This window comes from Hydra viridissima, unplaced genomic scaffold (genome assembly GCF_058129835.1).
Source record: "Hydra viridissima isolate aposymbiotic clone 2 unplaced genomic scaffold, HvirCarnegie_v1 scaffold_13, whole genome shotgun sequence".
NCBI classification, from domain to species: domain Eukaryota; kingdom Metazoa; phylum Cnidaria; class Hydrozoa; order Anthoathecata; family Hydridae; genus Hydra; species Hydra viridissima.
This window is the reverse complement of record NW_028324312.1, coordinates 8,789,902-8,815,894: the sequence shown is the minus strand read 5'-3', so window position 1 is coordinate 8,815,894 and position 25,993 is coordinate 8,789,902. Positions and strand designations below refer to the sequence as shown.

At 30.4% G+C, this 25,993-nt stretch overlaps 3 protein-coding genes across 13 annotated transcripts; 1 reads left to right on the top strand and 2 right to left on the bottom strand.

Moving 5' to 3' along the window:
* The first annotated feature begins 2,132 nt into the window (after positions 1-2,132).
* LOC145186259 (uncharacterized) lies at positions 2,133-18,731 on the top strand. Of its 7 annotated transcripts, XR_016446132.1 has the most exons (4): positions 2,133-2,301; positions 11,513-11,905; positions 12,617-12,761; positions 13,479-13,598. XR_016446132.1 is itself a non-coding variant. In XM_090070077.1 (3 exons), exons 2-3 carry the CDS (start codon positions 11,535-11,537, stop codon positions 18,263-18,265), a joined length of 1,275 nt encoding a protein of 424 aa, XP_089926203.1. In that variant the 5' UTR covers positions 2,133-2,301; positions 11,513-11,534; the 3' UTR covers positions 18,266-18,731. The 7 variants fall into 7 exon arrangements, 6 of the variants coding, with proteins under 6 accessions (XP_089926203.1, XP_089926209.1, XP_089926207.1 ...); XM_090070077.1 differs by lacking the exons at positions 12,617-12,761; positions 13,479-13,598 and adding an exon at positions 17,362-18,731; XM_090070083.1 differs by lacking the exon at positions 13,479-13,598 and having other exon boundaries at positions 12,617-12,802.
* LOC145186489 (ubiquitin thioesterase OTU1-like) lies at positions 17,824-24,715 on the bottom strand. Of its 5 annotated transcripts, none has more exons than XM_090070087.1 (9): positions 24,312-24,516; positions 23,203-23,329; positions 22,403-22,553; positions 22,049-22,090; positions 21,711-21,865; positions 21,352-21,438; positions 20,898-21,061; positions 20,468-20,638; positions 17,824-18,625 (listed from the first exon to the last, which is right to left on the bottom strand). In XM_090070087.1, the coding sequence occupies exons 1-8, from the start codon at positions 24,324-24,326 to the stop codon at positions 20,510-20,512; spliced, it is 870 nt and encodes a 289-aa protein (XP_089926213.1). In that variant the 5' UTR covers positions 24,327-24,516; the 3' UTR covers positions 17,824-18,625; positions 20,468-20,509. The 5 variants fall into 5 exon arrangements, with proteins under 5 accessions (XP_089926213.1, XP_089926214.1, XP_089926212.1 ...); XM_090070088.1 differs by lacking the exon at positions 17,824-18,625 and adding an exon at positions 18,649-19,569; XM_090070086.1 differs by lacking the exon at positions 17,824-18,625 and adding an exon at positions 20,108-20,373 and having other exon boundaries at positions 20,482-20,638.
* On the bottom strand, positions 24,658-25,983 carry LOC145186488 (HAUS augmin-like complex subunit 7). Its single transcript, XM_080062602.2, has one exon. It carries the CDS (start codon positions 25,907-25,909, stop codon positions 24,875-24,877), a length of 1,035 nt encoding a protein of 344 aa, XP_079918728.2. The 5' UTR covers positions 25,910-25,983; the 3' UTR covers positions 24,658-24,874.
* Between the last annotated feature and the right edge of the window lie 10 nt (positions 25,984-25,993).

Below are 25,993 nucleotides of genomic sequence, written 5' to 3'. Positions count from 1 at the left end.
GCAGATTGGTTGGTTTACTGGAATTGGGTTATGATCCTGATTATTCATTTGTCTCTATAGACGTTTTTTAACTTTCTGTTCCCGTCTTTGAACATTGCTACTTCTCTAGTCGCATTTGCGGGGTTAGCTAAATTCGCAGGTGTTGCATTATAGGCAGCCACTGGTGGTGCATCATTCTCAGCAAAATATACAATGTTAGGTTTAGCCGACTGGTTTTGTAATTTTTTCATGGTCTTTATTACATTGTCGACTATGTGTCGCAATGATGTTAACTGGATTATTCACTCTAACGATTCTGACTGCTTGTGTATATGTCTCTGATTGGCTTAAAAGAAGTTTTCTCTTTAAATTAGAATTAACTCCTTGAATAAAAAAATCTCTCTTGGTTCCTTCAGAAACTTTAAATTCTTCCGAAAGCTTCTCTAAATTTGCTATGAAATGTTCAAGACATTTTTCTCCTTCTTTTAATCCATAAAGTTGGTTTTTCTTAATCCAAACGCGTTCTGGTGGTTCATACCCATTTTGAAAAGCTTGTTGTAATAGTTGTAAAACTTGTTTTGTTTGCTTTGGAAGGGATTTATAAGATATCGAAACAGATTTGTTAAAGCAGAGTGGAAAAGCGTTAAGTTGTTCGTTGTTGTCCCACTTGTTAAAGGTAGCTGTTTTCTTAAACTGAAGAAAATATTCTTTAATGTAATCATCTGATCCTCCATTAATCTGCGGGAAGCTTGATTTATCGATCGTTGGTCTGAGTGAGCTTGTAAGTTTTTCTAACCAATTGAGCGTGCTACTCTCAATTGGTTAGAAAAACTTACTCTGTGGAGTTTAATAATCGTCTGAAAACTTCGTCCATTCTCTTTTCACTTATGATTTTATCGATATACTCATCATGCATATTATTGTCTCCATATCTTAAAGAGTCTTGATTTTCTAATGGTGAAGCATCATTGTTGGGTGTAACACAGTTTGGTACAGACGGTGTTTTTGTATAAAATAATGGTAAAACATTAGGATTATCATCGGTATGAGGTGCACCTGAATAACTTGCCATTTCTGATGTTGATTAAAACTGCGTTAAATGTTTATTAAAAATGTAATTTTACTTGTTTGAAAAATTACTTTTCTTTTTCTTCTTCTTAAATAAAAATGATTTCTTGTAAAATGTCTTTTTTTTTTTCGATTCCGTTGCAAAATAATTATTATACTTGTTCGAAAATGATTAATAATTAAAGTTCACTGATTTATAAAGAAATGAGTGAATACATAAATCTCGGTAGGGAAACTCCAGTAGGAGGGCGGCGTTTTTTATGATTAATAATTATTTAACATTTGTTAAGTGTTAGTTGTTGAAGGGATTAGGGAGATTTGGGTCTAGTGTTGTGTGGAAAGGTATATGGAGGTAGGGAACAAGGTGAGTGGTATGGAGATTGCTTGGTTAGGAAAGGGCGAGGTCTGTGGATTGCTTGGTTAGGAACGGGCAAGGTTTATTCGTTAACGGGCTAGGTTCTGTTTGCTGTCCTCAGTTTATTTTGTTATATAACAAAACAGAATAAGTGTTTTATTAATGTGTAATGGTTAGCACTCTTTTACTCATAATGTTTAATTACTACAAATAATATTCTCTAACGCTTCTTGTAGTGATCAATACTGTTTATATAAATAACTCATCTATATATCTTCTTTTTGTTACATATATCTCTTCTTTATTTGAAAATTCTGGTTATTCTCCTTTAATCAATATTAAAGCCTTCTTTTATTTAACTGCTTATTAAACTGCTCATAAAACTGGTTGTTCATCAAAGTATTTTTCTTATCACCAAATTCTCTCTTCTTAAAATTTTTCTTAAAACTTTCTTCAAACTTTCTCTTTAAAACTTTGTCTCCTTTTTTCTTTCCTCCTTCCAAAGAGAAGACCATACTCATCCGTCCCTCTAATCCCTCTTAATCCGTCTCTCTTTTATTTTTTCGAGTTTTTATAGTTTTTGTTAGTTTTTCGGTTGCGATACCTATTCATCTTTTATTTATGCGGCAGGTTGATGAGTCTTCGCGTTTACATCTTTTCCCAGCTGTATTTAACTTTTCTTCTAACGCTTTATCACTTATTTATATGAAGAGCTGATGAGTCATCTTCTGTACGTTTTTTTTTATCGATCGCTGTTTTTATTTTAGTTGACCTTCCTCACACTAAATTGATGAAGTCAATTTTTTAATAATAAATCTATGAATAGTAAACGTGCATATAGACACAAATCGAAAACATTAGTATAATTGAGCTTTCAACATCAAAAGAAGAACTTAAAGGTAACTTTATTATCTAATATACAGGATGTATTTTTTACAACACCTACATGTAACAATTAAGTGTTTTGCTGCATAATGCCACTTTGGGAATTTCGTACTCCGACCTTATGAGTCAATGTTTGAAAGGTTGGTAGTAAAATATTGTTCGCCTGATTTTAAGTACATTTTTTGCTGCTATTATTTCTTATTGCTACCCTATTTTCTTTTTTGTAAGATAAAAAAGGTAAAAAACTTTTTTGTGTTTTAAAAAAGTACATTCTATAATATATATATATATATATATATATATATATATATATATATATATATATATATATATATATATATATATATATATATATATATATATATATATATATATATATATATATATATATATATATATATATATTTGTGATTAGTAAAAGACTTCTCCACTCAAAAGTGTTCAATAGCCTGAACACTTTTGAGTGAAGTTGGCAAGAGTAATTACAGCGAAGGATGACAACTTTGTTGGTTCTTAAAGCTTCATACCGGCGTACCGGTAATCATCAGCCAAAATACATAATGAAAAAAAAACGTTACAAAAAGAAAACATTAAAGAAAACGAAAAACCGTTAAAAATGTCGTTAAAAAAGAATTGTTCTTATTAATTGCTTCAAATTAGTCATTACTGTCAAATAACGCAAGCATTTACTTATTCTTATGCCTACACTTACTTGCCAGCTCTTGTTTTTTATTTAATAAATTTGCGCCTCTATAGATGGCAATTTTAGTTTTTTCATTTAAACATAGGGCGCGTCTTCTTGTTTTTGGTTGATAAGGTTGGCATTTCCTGATGATACTCCATTTAATTAATGGTTTTCCGTTTTTTTCTTTTATGCGCCACACTTCCTTGGATAGTTCGGTATCGTTTTTGTATCTTACAGTATTAAACGAATTAATGTGATTTGCTTAACGTAATTTAAGAAATAATAGCTTTGTAAAGTATGTTTTCTGATAGGCAAAGTTGCCAGTTTATTATAGATTTTAAATTCACCATGCAGCTGTAACTAACTTTCAAAGTGTTTCTATTGAATATCTTGTTCAAAATATGCTTAGATGGAAAATGTTTGTCTACCAAATCAAGAAATGATTTGCCAACTTTTGTTATGACATTTTATATCTCTTTCTTGTATTATTAGGAGTATTATTATATTTTAATTTATAGCTATATCCTGCTTATTTAATGCTTCCTCATAACACTTAATCGCTTTGCTGAATATTTTCTTACTGGATGAAAGACTTGATAATCTGCGTTCCAATGAAATGGGTATTTGCTTAATAATATTCGGAGCATGGTTTGATTCCTTATGAATATAGTTTATTTGATTCCCTGGCTTGCTATAGGGTTGGTAAGTAGAATCGTTTAGGTTCAAAGTAATATCTAGGTAGTTAAACGAAAATTAAGGTTGCATTTAATGGTAATATTTAATCCATATTCTTTAAACATTTTTGTAATTGTTTTCTTAACTCTTTCTAATTCTGGGCCACTTAGATTTTCAAAAACCGCCAAATCATCGTCTGTGTAAATACCTATGAAATTTTTATTATAAACGGATGATAGTTTATCCAACAGAAATAGCCCCACTAATTCGCAAGCTTCAGCCTCGTCAAATACCCCCATTGTTACATCAAATAGACCGCATCTTTTTTTTCATCCATGTCTCATTTCTATGAAACAGAAGAGCTTTTCTACAGTGGTATACTATTCTTTTTTCTTCAGACGTAATACAAACTTATTTCTCAGCAAAGGACATCACTATTCTCAACAGTTCTTCACTGATTGTTGGATAAAAATCGTTAATATCAAAAACGACGAATTTCTGCAGCTTCTTATTCGGAATGCTTTTAAACCAATCTATTACGTTCTGCGTGTTTTTCCATTGATTTAGATTCAACGTTCCCCATATATTGTTGTTTATTTTGTATAAGATAGAGTTGCTAATTTTTCCCAACTCTTCTTTTGCAGGATTTATTAACCGTACGCTAGGGTTATTTACCAAATTCTTTTTGTGATCTTTAAGTGTTATAAAAGCGCTAGTTTTGCCATTGATATGCATCTTGCATAATTCGGCTGTGCCTTTCATGATTTCCTTACCTTCGGCATTTATTCTGTTCTTAACATTGCTATTAACCTTTTTATAACTTGTTGCAATGGTGATCAACATTTTGTACTCGTCTTTCTTTAATCTGTACAAATTAGATGACTTGTCTGCATGTGTCATTGTAAGCATCGAACTCCTCATGTTTTTTATGTCCCTTTTTATGTTTTTGTTGGAATTTTACTGCGTACCTTTCTAAATTTAATGTTTCTCACTACTTTAACTGGTTCGTTTTCAAAAGCAACCTCTTTTCTTTCACTTGTGGTGCAGGGGCGTGTCTAGGGGATGTCTGCTACGTCGCTGGACATACCCAAAGTCTGTATATATATATATATATATATATATATATATATATATATATATATATATATATATATATATATATATATATATATATATATATATATATATATATATATATATATTTCACAACTTCGTTATTTTGCTGAATAAATATGATGCGTCGGTAAATAGAAGCAAACAGAGCGAATGATTATAGCAAACTAAAGCAATAATTAAGCAAAGTATACAAGGTTAATTGTTTGAACGGATGGTAAGAAGTTATTAATCCGGGCTAACAATTAGATTTACAGTTCAGTATTTTATTATAGTACTTGTCAAATCGAGAACGGTCTAAAGTTTATTAAAAAAAAAAAAGATTTATATACTTAAACGGAGGTTGTTTTAATTTTTGATTTAAATAAATTAGTAAGAAACTTGAATGGACATACCTTTTTTTATTAAGTTATAGAGTACTTCATTTTTTAAATATTTTCTTTTATTAATTTAAGAAAAGTTAAAGTAATTATTTTTTTAGGGAACATATTCCGGACTTCTTTTTCTAATTACACCCTGAGTAAAGTTTTAGTCAAATTCTATTGATATTTATCATCAGTAGGAGAACACTATAGTTAACAACAAGCATATATTAAAATATATCAATGGACATCCCCAATTATTTTATACAAAGCTGTGTATCTTTTTAATTACTTGCATTTTGAACAATATAAAAAGTAAGAAAGGGTTTAAAATATTAAAAATTAAATTCGGACTTCCCTAAGTACATACACCCTGTTTGGTATGTATTTATTAAACGCTTCTTAAACATAAATTTTAGACAGTTTAATTATTCGCTTAAAATGTCGACCAACTCTCAAGTTCAAATAACTCTCCAAACAAAATGTTAATCGGAGTTAGTCCATTGGAAAGAAAGATTGGAAAAAAATATTACTTGTTTTAAAGTCAAACATCCAAATATAATATTTGGATGTTTGTCTATAAAACAAGTAATATTTTTTTGATATAAGAATAGGTCGTGTGTAATTGTTAAGCGTTGGTGCTGACTATGGTTATCATCATTTTCTTCTAAAATAGATAGCGTGCGAAGCGATGATGCTTGATAATGGTTAGCATCATGTGCGATAAAATATTGGGCGATTGCTAAGCCGTCTTACCTCATATATGTGTTTGTCAATGAGGAAGGGGGGATGCTAAAACTTAACATTTTTGGGGAGGGGTTAAAATTGCGACTTACCCAAGAAAATTCCTGTACACGCCCCTGTGGTGGACATTTGAATATTTTGAGACCATGCCATTCTTCTTCTTTTTGTTCTTTTTGATTTTGGCTTTTGTTCTTATAGCAAAAAGCCGCATTCTTTTTATGCCTAATTCAATTTTCTCCATTTGCTTAATTTCATAACTTTTTTCTGATGGAATGGGAATATTTTTCATTGAGTATTCAAAGTTTACTTTCTCCATCGTGAGAATGAAAAATTTTTCATAGAGTGCTCGACTTGTTTGGAGCAAATGTATATATATATTTGTGATTAGTAAAAGACTTCTCCACTCAAAAGTGTTCAATAGCCTGCTGGCAAGAGCAATTATATTGAAGATACAGCGAAGGATGACAACTTTATTGGTACTTAAAGTTTCTTACCAGCGTACTAATTTGAAGCCATTAATAAGAACAATTCTTTTTTAACGACATTTTTAACGGTTTTTTCGTTTTCTTTAATGTTTTCTTTTTGTAACATTTTTTTTTCATTATGTATTTTGGCTGATGGTTGCCGGTACGCCGGTATGAAACTTTAATTACCAACAAAGTTGTCATGTTTCGCTGTATCTTTTATATGTATGTATGTATGTATGTATGTATGTATGTATGTATGTATGTATGTATGTATGTATGTATGTATGTATGTATGTATGTATGTATGTATGTATGTATGTATGTATGTATGTATGTATGTATGTATGTATGTATGTATGTATGTATGTATGTATGTATGTATGTATGTATGTATGTATGTATGTATGTATGTATGTATGTATGTATGTATGTATGTATGTATGTATGTATGTATGTATGTATGTATGTATGTATGTATGTATGTATGTATGTATGTATGTATGTATGTATGTATGTATGTATGTATGTATGTATGTATGTATGTATGTATGTATGTATGTATATAATACCAGGTAGTGCATCTTTCATCTCTAAGTCTTTTATAAGTAGGATGTCTTTCCCACTTCTTTTCCTCCACTTTCCTCTTTTCGCCTTCTTTTTAATTCTCTTTTATTTTGTCCTCTTCTTTCCAGCTCCAACCGTTTAAAACTTTGAGTTTTAATAACCCTCTGTTTTGATGAAAACTAAGGTTGTTTATAGTAATTTTTTATCAAATATTATGCTTTTAATTTATCGACTAAGTATTTTAAATTTCTTTTCTAAGTTTTATTTGTTGAATTATTGTCCTATTTTGAATGCTTCATCAGTAATGGAGGGATTGAGTGGCTAGGAATAGTTTTGTTGCAGTTAATCATGACTTCCTGAGTCATAAGGAGGCTGGAAACTATGTGAAGTTGGTTCAGATTCTCCTAAAAAATTATGCCAAACTGCGATGCAGAATGTTACTCAAAGGGCAATTACTTGTCTCGATAAGTTTAAAAACAACATGGGAACTCTGAGAAGGGAGGCGAGCGCTTTCATCAAGATATATCCGACTTTGAACGTCGTTCTCAACGAAAATATGACGGGGGATTACATTTGGGGGGCTACTTCGTAAAAGTCATTTACAGTACATTCACAAATATAGAAAACCATTCACAAATATAGAAACACATAACTCTTAGTTGAATTATTTACTTATGTTAGAAAAGCTTAAAAAGGAAAAAAAAAAATTTTCACCATTTTATGTTTACTGTTTAGAACTGATCTGAAAACTGCAAGTCGTTTTCTTGATCCTCCACATTTCACATTTAAAAAACAGAGGTCGGTGTCATCATGAAACAGTAACAAATCAAAAAAATGTTTTAGCAAAAGAAAGTATAGTTAAACACACTGAAGCAACCTCAAAAAAAAAACATTCAGAAACTATTTACTATAAACGACATTTATCTGCTGATAGAAGTGCAATAGAAGGTTGATTAAAAATAAATAATATACTTTTACAAAGTTGAATCTGTGATTATAAACCAGAGTAGTGCTCAAATTGTCCAATTGGTCTTTTTGTTCCACACCACTCTTCTAATGGAGAAATTTTTTTTAAAAAGGAAAGTGCGCATGTAATGTGCACATAATTTATGAATTACATAATTACATGAAAAGTGCACATAATTTATGTGAACCTTCCAAAAATAACGAATTAAAAAGTTTGTTGTTAACACGTTAACATATGAAAACCAAAAAAAAAAAAAAGCGTTACCTTTAAATAAATAAAAAATATCCTTGAAAGCTGCCCAAATGAAATGTTTTAATCAGTCATGGTAGAAAGTCAGGATCGTCCTTCTGAGGCCATAAATCTCTGGTTGAAAAAACTATTTAGCTTATTTCTTTAAGTTTCTTCTATATTTTAAAAATGGCAGTAAATAAGAATACGATTGTGTCACATCAGTCGGTTACATCATATTAAACAAATTAATGTGAAATTTACTATTTTCATAAAATAGAAATTAATTTTGCACAATTTGCGCATTGAATTGTTTCCTTCATTTAAATGTTGCCAGGTTTTAGAAAACTGGAATAACATTTGAAATGATGACTAATCGAGACAAAATATTAAGCTCAAAATATAATTTTTTAATTTCATTTCCATTTCGATTCCGAAATTTTTACATTCTCAGCCATGAAGAAAAAAAGATAAAAATGCAACTTAACTGGAAGTTTTCTGTTTAACCTAACTTTGTTAAATGTGAGGCGGTTTATTGAAAAACAAAACTTCCGATAGTGTAAACAATGCAGTAAATGTACGCAGTACAATGAAGTGCAACGAAGTACAACGAAGTAGACAAAAATTGATAATTAGTTGCACCTTTAACAAAATTTTAAAAGAAAAATTTAAATAATAAAAAAGATATTTACAAAAATTGCTTTAAAATAATAAAACATTTAAAAAAAACTAATATTATAAACTACTGTTACATCAGCTGCGTTTAACAACTATTTTTTCATTTACAATTGTCATATATTTCGACTTTTCTAATGTTAGTAGAGAACAACGTTAACACATACACAAACATGACAAAGTAGAATAGACACCATGGTAATATGTAATAATATAGAGCGATGGTCGGTCTGAGCTAGTGGAGTGCCAAGATATTATAATTCAGCTTAATATGTTTCCATGTTACATGCAGGACTTCTTCCAATATACTCAATTCGTATAGCAATTAAACACGACTCCTAATTTATAGAAGACGAACCACCTTGTCACACTGCCTAGACGATTCAAAGTTGGATGAAAATAATAGGATTAAGAAAATTCCATGGATGACTTAGTCGCCTAATATAAACTCCATCGAAAACCTCTGTGTATACCAGACCTAAATTTGTTTTTTCTCGAACAAAAAGCTAAGTTAACACACATAAATGAGAATGACAGACCTTGAAACTCTTGCTTTTTTTAGTACACCAGTTGTCATCAAAGGATTTGATGACAGAATTAATTGTTGGTTGCGCATTGGAAATAAATCTCACAATTTCGTGTTCACTTTTATCTTGATGCAATAAAAAATTTACATATTCAAGTTATTAAATCGTCTGACGTAAGCATGTGACGTAAGCATGTAACAAGGTATGATTAAGTTTGTAGTATAATGGGTTATAAATACAAATGAATTTCATAGTTTCTTTCATTTACTTTGAATGCAAACATTTTATGGAAGTGATATTTCACTATGTGTTTACTAATGAGCTAAACCTCATCTTTTATTAATGTTATCATATTGATGAAAAACCTATAGCAGAATTTAATTTTGATTGCTCAAATGACGTTTTAGACTCAGTAAAAGAATATTTATGCATTAAATTTGCTAACTGCTGGACCCATTTTTAAAAAAATATTTAGACTTAAATTGTAAAACAAAAAAAAGAAGAAGAATTTCTTTGGCTTTATGTTATGAAAACAAGAGAAAACGAAAATTTTACTTTTAGCCTGAAACCTTTTCTTACTGATTGTTTGGTCCCAAACCCTTTAGTCATATAAATTATATGTTTATGTACAGTAGGTTGTCCCAAACTGATTGTTTGGGACACTCTACTGTACATAAATAGCCATTCTACGAATAAAAAAGTTGAGTAATAGCACGAAGAGTTATTCTCACACTTAATTTCATAAAAGCACCATAATGCCAATAATACTAGAATGCAAAACGTTCTAGATGTTAAGCATTGCATCAAATATAAAACAAAACACGATTAAATTCTATTTGATTTTCTGCTTTGACTCTAAAATATTAATATCTTCTTCTAAGATTTTGATGTCTCTAATAATTCTTTTTTCTATTTGGTTGATTCTTTTTACAATCTTCTTTTATATCTTATCAAATAGAACAAATCTTCCTAATATTCGACCGATTCTCTACAAGTCATTTTGCAAAAATCTTGACTTCTATGTTATATTTTGTCTTCTATGATATTGGAAACAATAAGCAAATAAATTAAATAAATGTGATGTACCCACTATCGCAATAAAGAAGAGGTGGCAACTCTAAATATTAGCTTTAGAAGAATTTTAACTCTTTCACAAATTTTCAATAGCTTAGGAGACCATTACAATTATAAACAGTTCTTTGACTTAAATCTTAACCGTCGAATGACAAAATTGAATTGATTGGTTGAATGACAAAATTGAATTGATTGGTTGAATGACAAAATTGAATTGATTGGTTGAATGACAAAATTGAATTGATTGGTTGAATGACAAAATTGAATTGATTGGTTGAATGATTTTTCGTTCTTGTAAAAGGTTTTCTCTTTGTACAAGTGAAGCGTTTAAAGATTTAAAAAAAAAACTTTGAAAATGTTTTGCTGAGCTCCAATTGTTATTTTATGTACCAGTCCTCTTGAAGCATTTTTATGTACCAGTCCTCTTGAAGCATTTTTATATACCAGTCCTCTTGAAGCATTTTCATAACTCACATAAACAAATGTTAATTCACTGATACTCCTCATTTTGATCTTTCGTTCTTAATGGAAAATTCTTTCTGAAAAGTATCAGATTTAACAAAAAGCCTATCCAAAATTCACTTTAAAAGGCTTGCAACTAATTTCAATTTACCAACTTGAAAGGGCTTTCCGCTGAATTGCGTAAACAAATCGTTTGTATTGCCTTGGCCAAAGAATAGAAGAAGACATCCGTTCATAAAAAATGTATTACCTTAATTGCTATGACCTAAAAAGAAACTGTTCAATTCCAGTTCTTTATGATATTCATCTGATTTATTGTATATTTAAAAGTGTCTTTACAAGTTTGATAGCGGAATGTTTTTTTTCTTCAAAATGGAGCAGCTTGTATTTCATAATTTAATTGAACCAATGACAATGTTAAATGATAATGTTAAAATAAAAAAAAAACATTTGATTCAAAAATCTTAGGAGAAATATTTTTAAAAAAGTTTTTATATGAAATAGATATAAAATATATATGCTATAATATTTATTATTATGCTATAATATAATATATATGCTATAATATTTCGGTAGCTTTTATTTCTGTTTCAAATGTTTCACCGTCATTATGTAAATAACTTATTCAAATACGATATAGAATCTTAGCATTTTATCCTTTAGTTTAAATTCTAATTTTTAGGACGAATTTTTCCAGTGCCGCAATGACAAATTCTTCAACTAAGAATCTATATTCTACTACAGCAATGCGATACGTTAAAATGATAATCATGTTAAGCGCAATAATGATCATTCTTTGTTTGTTAATGCTCTCTTCAAAATCTAACATTTTTAAAATTGAAATAGATAAATTTAAACCACGTGTCGGTAGAGGAAAGTCATTAGAAAATCGCTGTGTTTGCAAAACAGAAAAATGTGTGATGCAAGGAGACTGGCTTCTGCGTCCTGGTATCTCAGAAAGTGATCGCTTGGAAATAGAACGTTTGCATAAAATGTTTTCACCAAAAAAAGATTTACTTAATGAAGAAAACTTACGTAACGACGAGTTCTGTGGACCATTCTACGACGTAAATAGGCAATATGCTTTATATTATGAAAATATCTAAAAAAAAAAAAAAAAAAAAAAAATGTTTCAGCACATCAACACTTTTGAACCCTGACACCGATGCAGGCACTGAAAGTAATATCAACAGTAAAAAAGAATTTTAGCGCAAATTTTAGCGCTGATGTCAGATATATAATCACTGACACAAAGCGCGCATTAATGCCAGCGGAAAAAGTATTGCATCGCGACTGATGAAGTAACCACTACCATCAAAAGTTTCCTTTTTTTTAATTGGATAGAATATATCATATTTTAAAGCAAATACAAGTTTTAGAGCTTTAAGCATTAGAGTAAACACAATAGATGTTTATGGTAGTAAAATTGCAAATACCTTCCTAGCAACCTTTACTATCCAGTGCACATTAATCCTTTAACATTTTTAATAGGCTATTAAAAAAAATCCTACTCAAGCTGATCTTCAACGACAGGTGGCAAAATTTTTAAGGATACAATCCAAGAACCCAATGAGACCTTCTCCATATCTAGGCAGTTATCGGTCGAAAGTATAGAAAAAGACTGATTGGAGTGCTTTTAAATTTTCAGTTGAAAGGATGTTTAGTTTAAAAAAGCTAACAAGAAATTTTCCCCAACCACCACCTCTAATATCAGTTTACATTCTACAAGAGTATGTTTAGTATACTTAGACTTTTGCTTTCATAAATCATTGTGTTATGTTTTTAGAAAAGACAAACGTGAGACTGATGTAAGACTTTATATATTGAGGCAAATCTCATATGGAAACCAAAAGTAAAAGACCAAATAAAAAATGGTGTTAATAAATTTAATTGAAATTTGGTTGTTAAACTTGTAAAGCAGGGCGTGGAAGGTAGGCTGAGGAGCTGCTCCTTTTCAAAAGATTTTTAATCGTTAAATGGGTCTTGTAAGCTGCTCTGCTTATAAGGCCTATGTAACGATTAAAAATCTTTTTTTTTACATGTAAAATTTGTATATTTTTTTTGATTTGAGGCCTTTTTTAAACCAGAATTCCGCAGAAATTAAAAGAAATATGTCACAACAATAAAATTATTACGACATATCACTGCTTGAAATTGAAACTTAAGTTGTTGTGACGTTTTTATTTAAAGGGATTTAGGAAGAACTTTTCGGCTTCTCCGTTAAACAATTGTTATATTCTCATTTCAAGTAGAACCTTACAAAATCTTGGATTAATAATGCGCTTATAATAATTAATAACTACTAATGCGCTTGGCTCTGTCGTTTACTTGAGAAATGTTTTTAATACTAGAAGCCCCAAGGTGGATCAATTGATCCACCTTGGGGCTTCTTTGCTGAAGCTAAAATTTTAATGTTGATAAAATGATATTTAAGGACTTTTATTATTTAGATATTGTTTACTGAAAAGCGGAAAAACTGCATAAAAAACACGTTCAGAGATGCGGCTATAAATATTTATACCTAATAACCCAAGCTGGATCAATTGATCCACCTTATAGAAAACGTACATATACATAATAATTTTAGTCAAATAATTAAGGTTATTTGCAATGTTTGCATACATTTGACAAGTACTTTCCACAAACAGGTTTCTTACAATTTGCACATACTGTTGATGTCAGATTACGTTTGCAGTTTGTTTTTATCTGGCATCTCAAATGAGTTGATAATTGTGTATTACTGTTGGTAGCTATTGTAGTATTACTGTTGGCAGCAACAAGGGATTTTCGGTGAGTAATATTTGCTTCTCTTAACTGTCCAGATAAAGTGTAAAGAAACTTTGGTCTGGAAATTTTTTGTTGGTAACTTTTTTGAAAATGATCCAAGCGTTTACACCAGTCGAGTCCAAAATATTGAAGAAAACAGCTAGCGACCAGCGTCGGCACCCAGATTTTGTTGACATTTGTCAACACATTGAATCTAACATATTAACTCCACATTTATTTGCATTGTAATAAAGTATTCCCTCTGGTTTCTTCTTCCCATCAATTTGCTTAGTCGCCCCTCTATGAAGTGTTGATAATAAAATTACAGTTTTCTTCTTCTTTGCCTGGTAGACAATCAAGTTCAATGAGCCATTTATGTAGAAAGTCGAATCGTAAAGTGGAAGTGGATGTAATGCTGGAATTTTTTTTCTACTATGTTTAACTGTTCCAACAATTGACGTTTTCTTTTGCAAAAGTTTTGTTGCAAGATCGACACTAGTAAAAAAACATTATAGCCGCGGCCTAAATAAGGTTCCATTAGTAACATGACCACATGAGTACCCAAATTTTCTACACGGTTTTCATCTTTACCTAGATACGGTTTGATACTGAGAAAATATTTAGTCTTTAGATCAGCTAAAATCCAGAATTAGATTCCAAACTTGTCCGGTTTATTAGGCATGTACTATGTAAAGCGACATCGAGCTTTAGTTGGGAACAACTGCTCATCAATTGTTAAAGATTCATCAAGTATATAGCATTTTTGGCTGTTTTCTACAAATCTTGTCAGCACCCATGACATAAGAACAAATTTATCACTTTGGAGGAGCTCTCTACGTTTTGAACGTATATCAAATCTAATGTTTTTCATGATGTCTTCAAATCGAGAACGCGGCATAGTTTCTATAAAAGCTTTGTTGCCATATTTTTCAGACCATAGGAATTTAACTGGAAAGTTTCTTGCGTTCATGCATCCGCGAAGACATATTAGGTCTATGAAAGCACCAAGTTCAATGTCGCTTAAATTCCATTCTTCATTTGATAAATTGGCAGATAAAACAGTACATTTTTTGATAAAGCGTGCAAACCCTTCATCCATAATTAGTCTTAAATGCATCAATAGGTGTCAAAACATTACGACAATAAGAAGTTGTTCTACTTTTGGCAGTAAACACATTCTGAGTTTGAAATCTTCCTGTTACAATCAATAGTCCATTTTACATCATCTCTACGAGTTTTAACAGTTAAATCATTACTCCCACCGCATGAATTTTCTTCTACGTCATCACTACTTTCTGAATTGTAAACAAAAGTATTATTTTCATCGTCATCAGAAAGATTATCTTCAACAACATCTGCCTCCTCATTTTCTTTTGTTGAATCTGATTCATCACCACTGTCAATTTCCGAGAGTTCTTGTTATATGAACACTGTTGCGCCGACACACGTTTTGGACGTTGTATGCTGCAACAGAGGTTTTTGATGATGAAGCACCATCAGCGTTTGCTGAACTTAAGTGTTTCATTATAATATTAATAGCTTTTATAATATTTTTCTACAGGTCGATATAGTAGTAGGTTTCATACTGTAAAGCAGTAATATTAGTGTACTTGTGGTGGCAGCATATTTATACCAATTATGCGGAAACAATATTTTATTTCATTCGCTAATATTTGCATTTTATTTCATTTTTTTTTCGGTTTAAATAATTTGTGTAAATATACTGGTAATTCAGATTTAGGCAAAACATGCTACTAAGCTTCTACTTAGAGTAAAACGCGCCGTAATTTGGGCGTAAAACCTATGTATATATATGTAGGGTTTAAAAGAAATTTATATGCTTTATATAACTTACATCAAAATTAACAGTTTTAACTGTTAGTTTTATACATTTAAACAAGAAAATAAGTCTAAATGCACATAAATATTAAGTTGGATCAATTAATCCACTTTGGGGTTTCTAGGTATGTAAAAAATCTGGGGCTTCTAGTGTTAACTATGCGTAATGTCCACAGCTGATCATTGGAAGTAAAGTTTTGATCCCTCATCAATCTTTTAATATCTGTCATCTGTCGTTAAAGACCATCAAAAAAAGTCATGTATGCATTAATTCAAGCTGTACCAAAGAAAGTGGATCAAAATTACATTTTTGTAGCATGCAGAGCTTTCCTCATCCAACATTAAGCAATTAGATATTTAATCGCTATTTTTGTAATGATTGTAACTAGATATATCAATTTTTTGTGGCTTAAAAAGTATAGAGAGAGATTAGTGGATCTTCATCAAGACAAATAAAAAAAATTTATTTAGAACAAAAAATAATGGTTCAGCTGAAAACGCTGAAAGAAAGAAACTGGAAGACACTAAGCATCAGGTTGGTACTAAAGCATTTACAAAGACGGAGGATAAGTTAGATAAGTTCTTTGAATATACTCTTTAGGTGAACAAGTACTGAAGTAGTGAGCAGTTATTAAGTGTTAAGAAGTAATGAAGTGAGTGAGCACTGAAAGGTTGCAGCAAGGACGTACTGAAAGATTGCAGCAAGGATGAGAAAGCCAATATGAAAATCTAGTTTTTCTGGGAGATCAAAGGGGATCAAAAGTGAAAATAGCTTTTTGGAAAAACGCTAAGTTCAAAGCAAAATTACTAAGTTCGAAGTAATATTTTCTAAGTTCAAAGCCAGATTTACTAAGTTCTAAAAGAAATAGTAGGGAAAATAAAAGAGGAATCCAGAATAAAAGAGAAAAGAAAAAGACGCCTTAATGCAAAACAATTTTTGAAATTCTGAAAATTGGCGTTCTGATTTCACCCTTCTTTTTATACCAAAAGCAGTTCGGAAATTTGGGAAAGATTTTTACAAGAGGTTTGGGAGGGAGTTTATTTTTAAAGGTTAAGAATCTCTTCTACTGCAGCAGTACCAATATACTGCTACATAGGCGCCGAGTTCACGGGGCAACAGGGGCAGTGCCCCCCCCTCCCCCAGAAATTTATACTAATGATATATAATCACGGATTATTATGGGGGCGAATAGATACTCTCGCCCTCATGATAACCCGTGATAATATATTGTTAGTATAAATTTCCAGGGGGGCCACTGCCCCTTTTGCCCCCGCGGACTCGGCGCCTATGTACTGCTACATAATACTAGCTGCTGTGATAAAAAGTATGAACGTCAACGTTTTCAGTGGAAGAAAATGAACAAAGTTAGTTTTTCTCAAGAGTGAAAAAACAGTAAAAAAGTTTTTGCTTACTCAGCATTTTGATTCAAAGATAGTCACTAAAACTACAGGTCAGACAGAAAATATATATAAATTGTTTTGTTATGTAAAAAAAAAAGAATATTTCTTTATCAAATATGCTTACTCTTTTAGGATGTTTAACAAAATCTTAACGCGCCTCATTTTTTTTTTTTGAAACCAAAGTATAATTTGTGAGTTATTTATTATATATCATATGTGTATTACATATAAATATTTATTATTATATCATATGAATGTTATATACCGTATGTGTATTATAGTTATTATCTGCTCTCTTTTTTTTCCATTGTTTGCTTACTCATCAAGAAAGAAATATTTCACTGCTCAGTTTCAGTTTTAATCAAATTATTTTAATCAAATAATTTATTTCACTGCTCGGTTTCAGTGCCATTTAATCAAAGTATCATTTTGAAAAATGACTTATTACAAGTTTACTTGGGTAAAATAACGTTGATTTATTTTCACTTTGAAATTTTTTTGGAAACTCTCCCATTTTTTTTTTAGTTTTGCTTCTCAATGTCGAAAACTCAGCCAAAATCCTTGTTGTAATTTAATCCTACAAAAATGCGGTGGTAATGACACGTTTTGCAATTGCGAAATAGGCTGCACAAACTACAACACGTCGCTGAAACATGCCGCAATGTATATTTGGAAAGAGCGTTTTTGTCGCATAGAAAACTTTAACAGAAATACTACTTGTGATTTCTTATATGAAAAATTTTCAAATATAACATTTATTGGTGATTCTCTTATGAGACAGTTTTTTGGTGGTCTGTTAATGCACTTGACAGATGACAGACTATATGGCACGTTAGTTTCTACGCTCGATCAGCAGGTTTTTTCAGAATGCAAAGGAGAACTTCAGTATATGGAGAAATATTTGTGTCGAGTGTCATTTGCAAGCCAATGGACTGACATTAAAAATAACCAAAAATATTGCCAATATAGCAAACAAAAACCGAAATCTCAATTTAAAGAATTGTATAATATTAATTATCTACAAAATGGAATTACAGACATAGAAAGTATTATTCTTGAATCCAACCCATTACTGGTTGCAGGAATCGGTCTGCACGAAAGTTTCGACTCATCCAGAATTATTGAGAAATACCTCAAACCTTTGTTAAATGTAGTAAAAAAAAACAAGTTTGCAACTTTAATTTGGGTAGCCTCTCCACCGGCAACCGATATGAAGCCAGCTTATTTTTTGCGAACCCAATCGTCACTACACGTGAAGAAGTATAATAATGTTATGGAGCAGTTTTGTCAAGGAAATAATATAAGCTTTTTTAATACTTTTGAGATGAACAATGGTGTGTACAGCTTTGATGGCACACACTACGGAACGGAACTGAATTTAGTTAAGTTCAGGCTATTTATTAAATATTTGTTAATGCTGTTGCAATAACTGTGTTGTAACAAACAAGTCCATCCAAACTAATAATTTTGGCTCATGTTTGCCTTTTCTTTTGAACGTATTTTGGATGTATACTGCTGGAAAACATCAAATCTCTTGGCAAAGCTACGCTGTGAAACACCATCCTTCTTATCAATTGACTTTTCTACGCGTTTTATCTGTATCTTAGGCATTTTTCATGCAGTCCGACCACTTCCAACCTTTCGTTCTGATCCTTTATTGTTCTCCATTCGTTTTAGTATATTGTATATAGCCGATTTTGGGACATTTTCCATGCAAACCTAAAAAAGTGTACACTCGTTTCGTAGTACTTCTTGATTATTCAAGCTTTTAAACATGGCTAATTGAGTTCTGAAAAAATAAAGACTGTTATATTGTAGAAGATCAAATTTGTAACAAAATAGATAGGATTAAAAAATTACAAAACATCATTAGAAATATATGTTAAAGCTAAAAAGTTTGTCCGGATTTTTAGGCGTCACATGTTATTTACAGTTAAGTATATAACTAGAGTTTCTATACTTGTTTGTAGGATAAAAGTGTAATGTTGATGTCGAAAAAGTGTAAAAAGTTGCTTCTAAACATTAGATTGTTTAGTAACTAAATTTAGCATATACGTAATACTAATTTTTTGCTTAATTCAATGGCATGTTAAAGTTTTACTCCAAATATCAGAAAAATATTTTTGTTAAGCCATGTTAATTGTGGAAGTGTGACGCAAGATGAGTTTTTTAATTAGTCTAATTTGCGAAACACGATAGTGGAAGTTGGGTAAGAAACGGGGGCGATCTCCTAATCTTTTAAGGGTTTATTCTCTTGGCAAAAAATAATGAATGTTGTGAATGTGTGCATGCCAATCAAACAAACTTGTCATCCTGAGTAACCAGCTGGAAATAAATTTAAACATTAAGAAGTTAGAATCAGTTTGTAAGCTGGCCGGAATAAAAGGTTATGAACCGTAGACAACAAATAAATACGAAAGAAAAAACGCAGTCTGTGTAAACAAAGTTGGTCAAGTAAGCTCAAAAATATTTTGTGATCTTGTAATATTTTCTGCTCATTATTTCAGAAGTTGCCCCGATTAATTTGTAAGGTTACAGTTTGATAATATAAACACATAATAATAAAATGTATTAGTAAAAGAATTCTTTTGAAGGGTAAATACTAAAAAGCCTGCAAATAGTTGAAGTTCATTCCGATAAACGTCCGTGAGAGTTTACGTCCGTTTGAAGTTTTTCACTATTTCCACACGACAAACGTTATTCTTCTGCATTTTACAAGTCTTAATGCATCTTCTGAAAAAAGTTCATTAAAATGATATTCCGGAACATATGTACAATAATTGTTATCTTAAGAACTTTTAAAAAAAACGACAAAATTACTTTATAAATTGTATTTTCTCTACGATTACAGAATGACTCCGTAAGACTACTTTCTTTTTTTTTTTTTACCAAAAACAATTTTTTTTTTTTTTCTTTTCTATGTTTTGACTTTGGCTGTTGTAATCAACAACACAAGAGATTTCTTAGAATAGTCTTAGTCAAAAAGTTCTCTTTTGTATCTTTCCAAAAGTGTTTTGTATCTTTCCAAAAGTGGCTTGAAATTTGAACGAAGACGTAATTGTCTACAAGATCTTCTGCAACTCTTTTTTGCGTATAACATAGTCAGGTTTTCGAAACTAAAAACATTTTAACTTGAAACTCATCCAGACCGCCCATCATAAGTTATAAAAGTATATGAACCTAAAAGCAGTTGCTAAGATCATAAAAATGAATCGAAGTGGATGTTTTTTAAGGAAATTTTTTCAACCAACAATCAAAAACAACAAAAAGATCGCAAGAAAATAACTGAACATTTAAATTATTACAATTGTGAACTAATAATTAATCTGATGCAGTATTATAAATAAAGAGGTACATTTTAACCAAATATTTTTATTTAAATATTTGCACACGCACGGACTATTAGCTAATATCTTCAAAAGAGCGCATAACTGAGGTTCAGCAAAACATGTTGGCTTTTGCTTCAGAGTAAAGTAACAACAAGTGCCTGTTAAATACCAGTGCTGGAATGAACCAAAACGCATAGCTAAATTATAGCTAAATTATAGGACATTTGTCAAACACGGGAGTACAAAAAAAATTAAAAAGGCTGAAAAAAAAAAAAAAAAAAAAAAAAAAAAAACTGTATTACTGAAAAGTACATACTGTAACATCCTCAAACCGGACATATTTTTTAGACTTCCCCAAAGTTCATGTGGCCAGTCTCTTTGGCATGGTGCTGCGCTTGAGATTGACCAATAAGTGGGGTGTAGCAAACCAAACAGCGTAACGTAAAACCTGCTAGATCTGTGTACTGACGATTCTAAAGAGGAAGCTTACCAATTCATTTCTAATACTGGCATTGCAAAAGACCTATTTACATTCTATTACAAACGAATATATATATATAGTAAAAGTATTATTAACTAATATAATAAAAATATGCAAAAGATGCATTGCGTTACGCTAAAAACATGCAAAAGATACGATACGTAGCGTATAGATACGTTAATTACGTTGATTTTGTTTTTGAATAAATCTAAGCGATATGTACGTTAAAACATAAAAAACGATAGACATACGTTCTTCGCAACTTCTGCGAGCGCAAGAGCTTCAAATTGTGTGTTTACATCTGATGTGTGAAACACGGTTTTAGTGATAACTCCATTCTCCTCTAACGCTATCGGATCATAGTGAATTCCATCGTACAAAAGAAACACGCGTTTGAGGTAGTGTTTGTTCTCGCCTATAATTTAGTTAAGTTACTAATAATATAATCTAGATCTAGTCTTGGGTCTGCAATCGATTTAAGCAAGCAGATTTGTAAGATAATTATTTTTAAAAACTATTAGACATTCACACTTATACTTAAAAAACCACCCCTCTTGTAAAGAGTGGCAAGTAAAAACCGCTCTCTTGTATACAGAGGTAAATAAAAATAGATATCAAAGGATTAGTCTGAATATAAAAATTCAAAACGTGCTTTAAATAAAACAGCGCTTACTTTAAGAACTGGTTATTGACTCGATATCTTACCATAAATGTCCATTCTTCCTGACTGAATGTCAGCAACATTTATCTCGATTTCATTGTGATCGGATAAAACATTTATTTCGATTGCCCCTAAAATGAGAATGATTTAATTAGTGAAATTGGTTTATTGTAAGTGAACTTATCATACTGAGTAAGTCAGAGGTATAGTTCACAAAATTTTGATATCGAAATTGCTTATCAAGTTTGCTATAACTATAACATCTTAAGAGAATTGCGGTAGCGATTTCCATTGTTCAATCTTCAAACAAAGATTTTCAATTTTTTTAAGGCCAGAGAATGCTTTTGTAATTTATTTATGGTTAAACTTTTTAACAAGAGTATTTAGCAGAATAATATTTCACCTCCCCAATGGTCTTTCTGCTTTAACCACTGGCAATAATCATAATTAGATTTTCCAAGGAATGCTTCATTATATGTTAGTGGGTCAGCAGCGATACACTCCGCTGCTATAAGTCTTAAATCGTCTGCATATATTTCTGAGTTGAACAGCACAAAACTATAAAAAGGGTGTACATAGGTAAAAAGATAACCAAATGATATTAAAAAGTTTCAGATAAAAGTTGCAGAGTACAAGCCAAAAATATTTTTAGCATAAACTAAATTGTAATTTGCAATAATAAAAAAATCAGACGTGTCTTTACAAAATCACCAGCTAAGACAAGAAAAATTACCAGCTTACCTTAAACTAGCGAAAAGGCAGGAATTGTCAGCTGGAACGACTCTATAAAGTTTGAAAAAAAAAAGGATGAAAGCAGAAATTAAATGGGTCATAGTGAAGTGAAATGGGTCATAGTGAAGTGAAATGGGTCATAGTGAAGTGAAATGGGTCATATTGAAGTGAAATGGGTCATAGTGAAGTGAAATGGGTCATATTGAAGTGAAATGGGTCATAGTGAAGTGAAATGGGTCATGGTGAAGTGAAATGGGTCATAATCAAGTGAAATGGGTCATAGTGAAATGGGTCATATTGAAGTGAAATGGGTCATAGTGAAGTGAAACGGGTCATGGTGAAGAGAAATGAAAAAAGTTTTACTTTCTAACAAGTTTGCTTTTTGCTGCTGGAAAAGTTTTTGAATCTTTTTGACCTTCAACAATCAACACATCACCAGATTGAATGATTGAGGATTCTAACAAAGTGCCTGGATTTGAAAAATCAATTGTTTTGGGAGGGTAGCCACACATTACTAAATAAAATAATGCTATATTAAAAGTAAATTCAAGCGTACAACATGTATAGTTTAGAATATGTAATGGGACAGGTAGCATTTACTTTTGAATTGAAATTATTATCATAAAAGCATTTTTTTAACAATTTAAAATAAACAGCTTAATTATGTAAATAAACCAAATTTTATTATAATATGCTACTAGATAATTCGAACTTTGCTTCTTATTCATAATGCATACAATGATCAGTCATTGCAGAAATCTGAGTTAACTTTCCTACAAACTTTCTTTATCAATTTTTAGTGATTGTAATTTACATTTCAAAAGAAAAAAGAGAAATAAGGATTAATCAGCAAGTAACCATTTTGGATCATGACGATTGATAAGGATCAATTAAGCCAGAAAGTTTTACTATCAATTTTAATATCAATTATTAAAATTCTGATAATATTATTAATATTGTAATTACAACAATAATAACATGTAATAATAACAATAATAAAAACAAAAAGAACTCCAATTATCTTTATTATTTACTATAACTATTAATCAAAAAACTATTTAACTAATTAATATTATTATCAATAAAATTTATTAATTAATCAAATAATTAACTTTTTAATTTTATTATCATTAAAATTTATAATCAAAAACAAAATCTTGAACCTTTTTGTGTAGACTGTGGGATAGTAGTAAGCTTGTAAATAGCTTCTTGTAGATCCCCAATAGTAGAAGTAGAAGTTAGACCATCTAATGGCTTCTTTTGGCCACCATCAAACTGACAACGCAAAACCTGTCAAAAAAAAAAAAAAAAAAAAAGATAAATAATAAAAAGAATTAAGTTAACTGGTACTAAAAGTTCAACCAAAGAAATCACACAAAAAAATGCTTTACATAATGAATGACAAAACATATAAAATAATAAAATATACAGCACTTTGAATGTCAAACAACTTGAAGCAAAAAATCAACGTAAATTTCATAACAATTATTGTAGGAATTAATGGGATGCATTCTGTGACAATTTTATAAAAAAAAAAAATAAACAAACAAAAAATCTCATTGATTCTGCAAAAAATTATTTGTGTATTCAGTATATAAATGAAGAATAAATGTCAATTATTCTATTTCTATATTTATAAATCTATTTATGGTCGACAATTTTATGTTACTTTTAACACTTCTATAACTAGGAAAAATATCTAATAATTTGCATACCACTAAATCATAACAAAAAATCACTGTTTATATCTGGTAATTATATTTGCCAAATTATAGAAGATAAAATTACAAGGCTGTATATTCAAAGAATTGTAAGTAATACCAATTATACATCCATAAATATATATATTCAACTGGCCCCAAAAAACCTTTTTTAGTAAATACCCTCTAATTGTGTTTTAGGTTGTAAAAGAACTCCACACACCGAATGTCATCAAGATTGAATCATATTTAGTGCTGCCGCCAGATTAAAAAAAGATTTTTTTGTGATCCTCATGAAATTCATTTTTAAAAATTCACATCAACATTAAATACTGCGGTATCCAACATCTGATAATTGAATTGCAATCCAGCTCAAGCTATTGTAACAAATTCATCTAAGTTTCAATCATCTGATGGCAGTATTATTAAATCCAGCTGAAATTGCGAATGATGTGTAATAATATTAGAGGGTATGTGTTGCTTAAAAGCACATGAGAGTTTGCTCTATGAAATTGGACCATATATATACACAGACACACAACTAATACAAGTTATTACTTTTTAAATCTTACCATTTTTTTGGTCATTTTTACTTCTTACTTTGATGTAAACAATGCAAAAAAGTTACAACCAAAATGCCCAACATGTACTGCTAATCAAATGCTCAACAGCGATGAATTCTTTCAAAAATTTGCATAAACTTAATTATAATAAATTTTATTTACATGATTATTATACTTTTTTTATTAGACACTATTATATTTACATTTAAAGAGATTAATAAGAAATATAAAAAGTACCAATAAACCAAATTGATAATAAACCAAATATTTTAAATTATAACTAGAAATTAACTTAAAAGGCACTGGAGCTAACATTTGACATAAAAAAGACTGGACCAGGATAGGAAAAACAATCTTTAAAAAGTATTTCTTTGAAATTCCAACAAATAAAAATGTCAATTAAAATTTCTGTGAGCTAATATTGTAACATGAAATAAATTATAATTAATTATGAAACTTTGAGATCATAATGAAGAAAAAAAAGAAAAACTTTCACCATCAATATCTTAAAAAACTATAATAATAAACTAATTTGTTATTTTAATGGTAAAGAGATTTTAGAACATTTAATTTTATGTTTTGAGATGTCTCCTTGATATTGACTTCCTTAAAATATTTACTTCTTCTCTTAACTTTTTAAGATCACTTGGTTTCAGAAGATTTTCATCATTCCATTTTTGCCTTTCTTTTAAAATGTCAGAAAAATAATTCGAATTTGTCTTCAAATTTGCCAAATTACCATGAATGGAATGGTAATGCCTTGTTAGGTCTGTTAATGATTTTATGTTTGGCCCAATATTTAACGATGGGGTTTTTGGTTGCTTATGCCAAGTTTCAAAATCAGTCTCAAAACTGTAGACAAACAAATCTACCATCTGTAATAACAACTTTAATGACAAATCAAATTTGTGGCAATAGTTTTCCACATTAAACTGCTCAAGCTCTTTGAAATTGAGGTTGTTTATGAGAGACTCAAGCTCTTCTGTTTTCATGACAAGATCTTCTTTCATTTTTTCAGTAGCCTCAATGAGCATTGCTAAACTGGGTACTGATTGCGTGTCACACTCTGGATTATTCTTGACTTCTGGTGAAGACAAATGCACATCAGCTGAAAACAATTCCTTTAGTTTATGTTCATGCATCAGAGTATCAATAAATCTACATGTCTGTGTGAAACTATCTGTTAACTCTAAAGGTTGATGAGACTTTGATGAGTAACCATTATCATTTGGAGTGTTTCGAAAAGAATATCCAAATTGTGATGTATACAGAATATCAATTAAATTGTCCCAGAACCCAATCTGTTTTTTTTGAGATGCTTTACCAGACACTATTTCTATATCATCAATATTACATACAGAAATTATATTTAGAACTGTTAATAACTTCTGCTGTAAATTTTCTAGATATTTTGACTTTTCTAAGTAATCTTCAAAGGCTGGATCAAAAGCACAGACAACCCACTTTAGCAACTCAAGCCTCGAGTCACTTGGGTGAAATAAAAAATCTGCTAAAGACTGCTCATTCACATTTTGAAGGAGAGGACAACTCAATTCATCCAGGCGCCTGTAAATACTTGCAACTACCTTATAAAACTTTACAGACATTAAACTAAAAAAAAAAGATTTTAAAAAGTTTCAAGGAGTTTAACTTTGAAACTATAAATAAGAATTATTTCAAGCAATAAAATA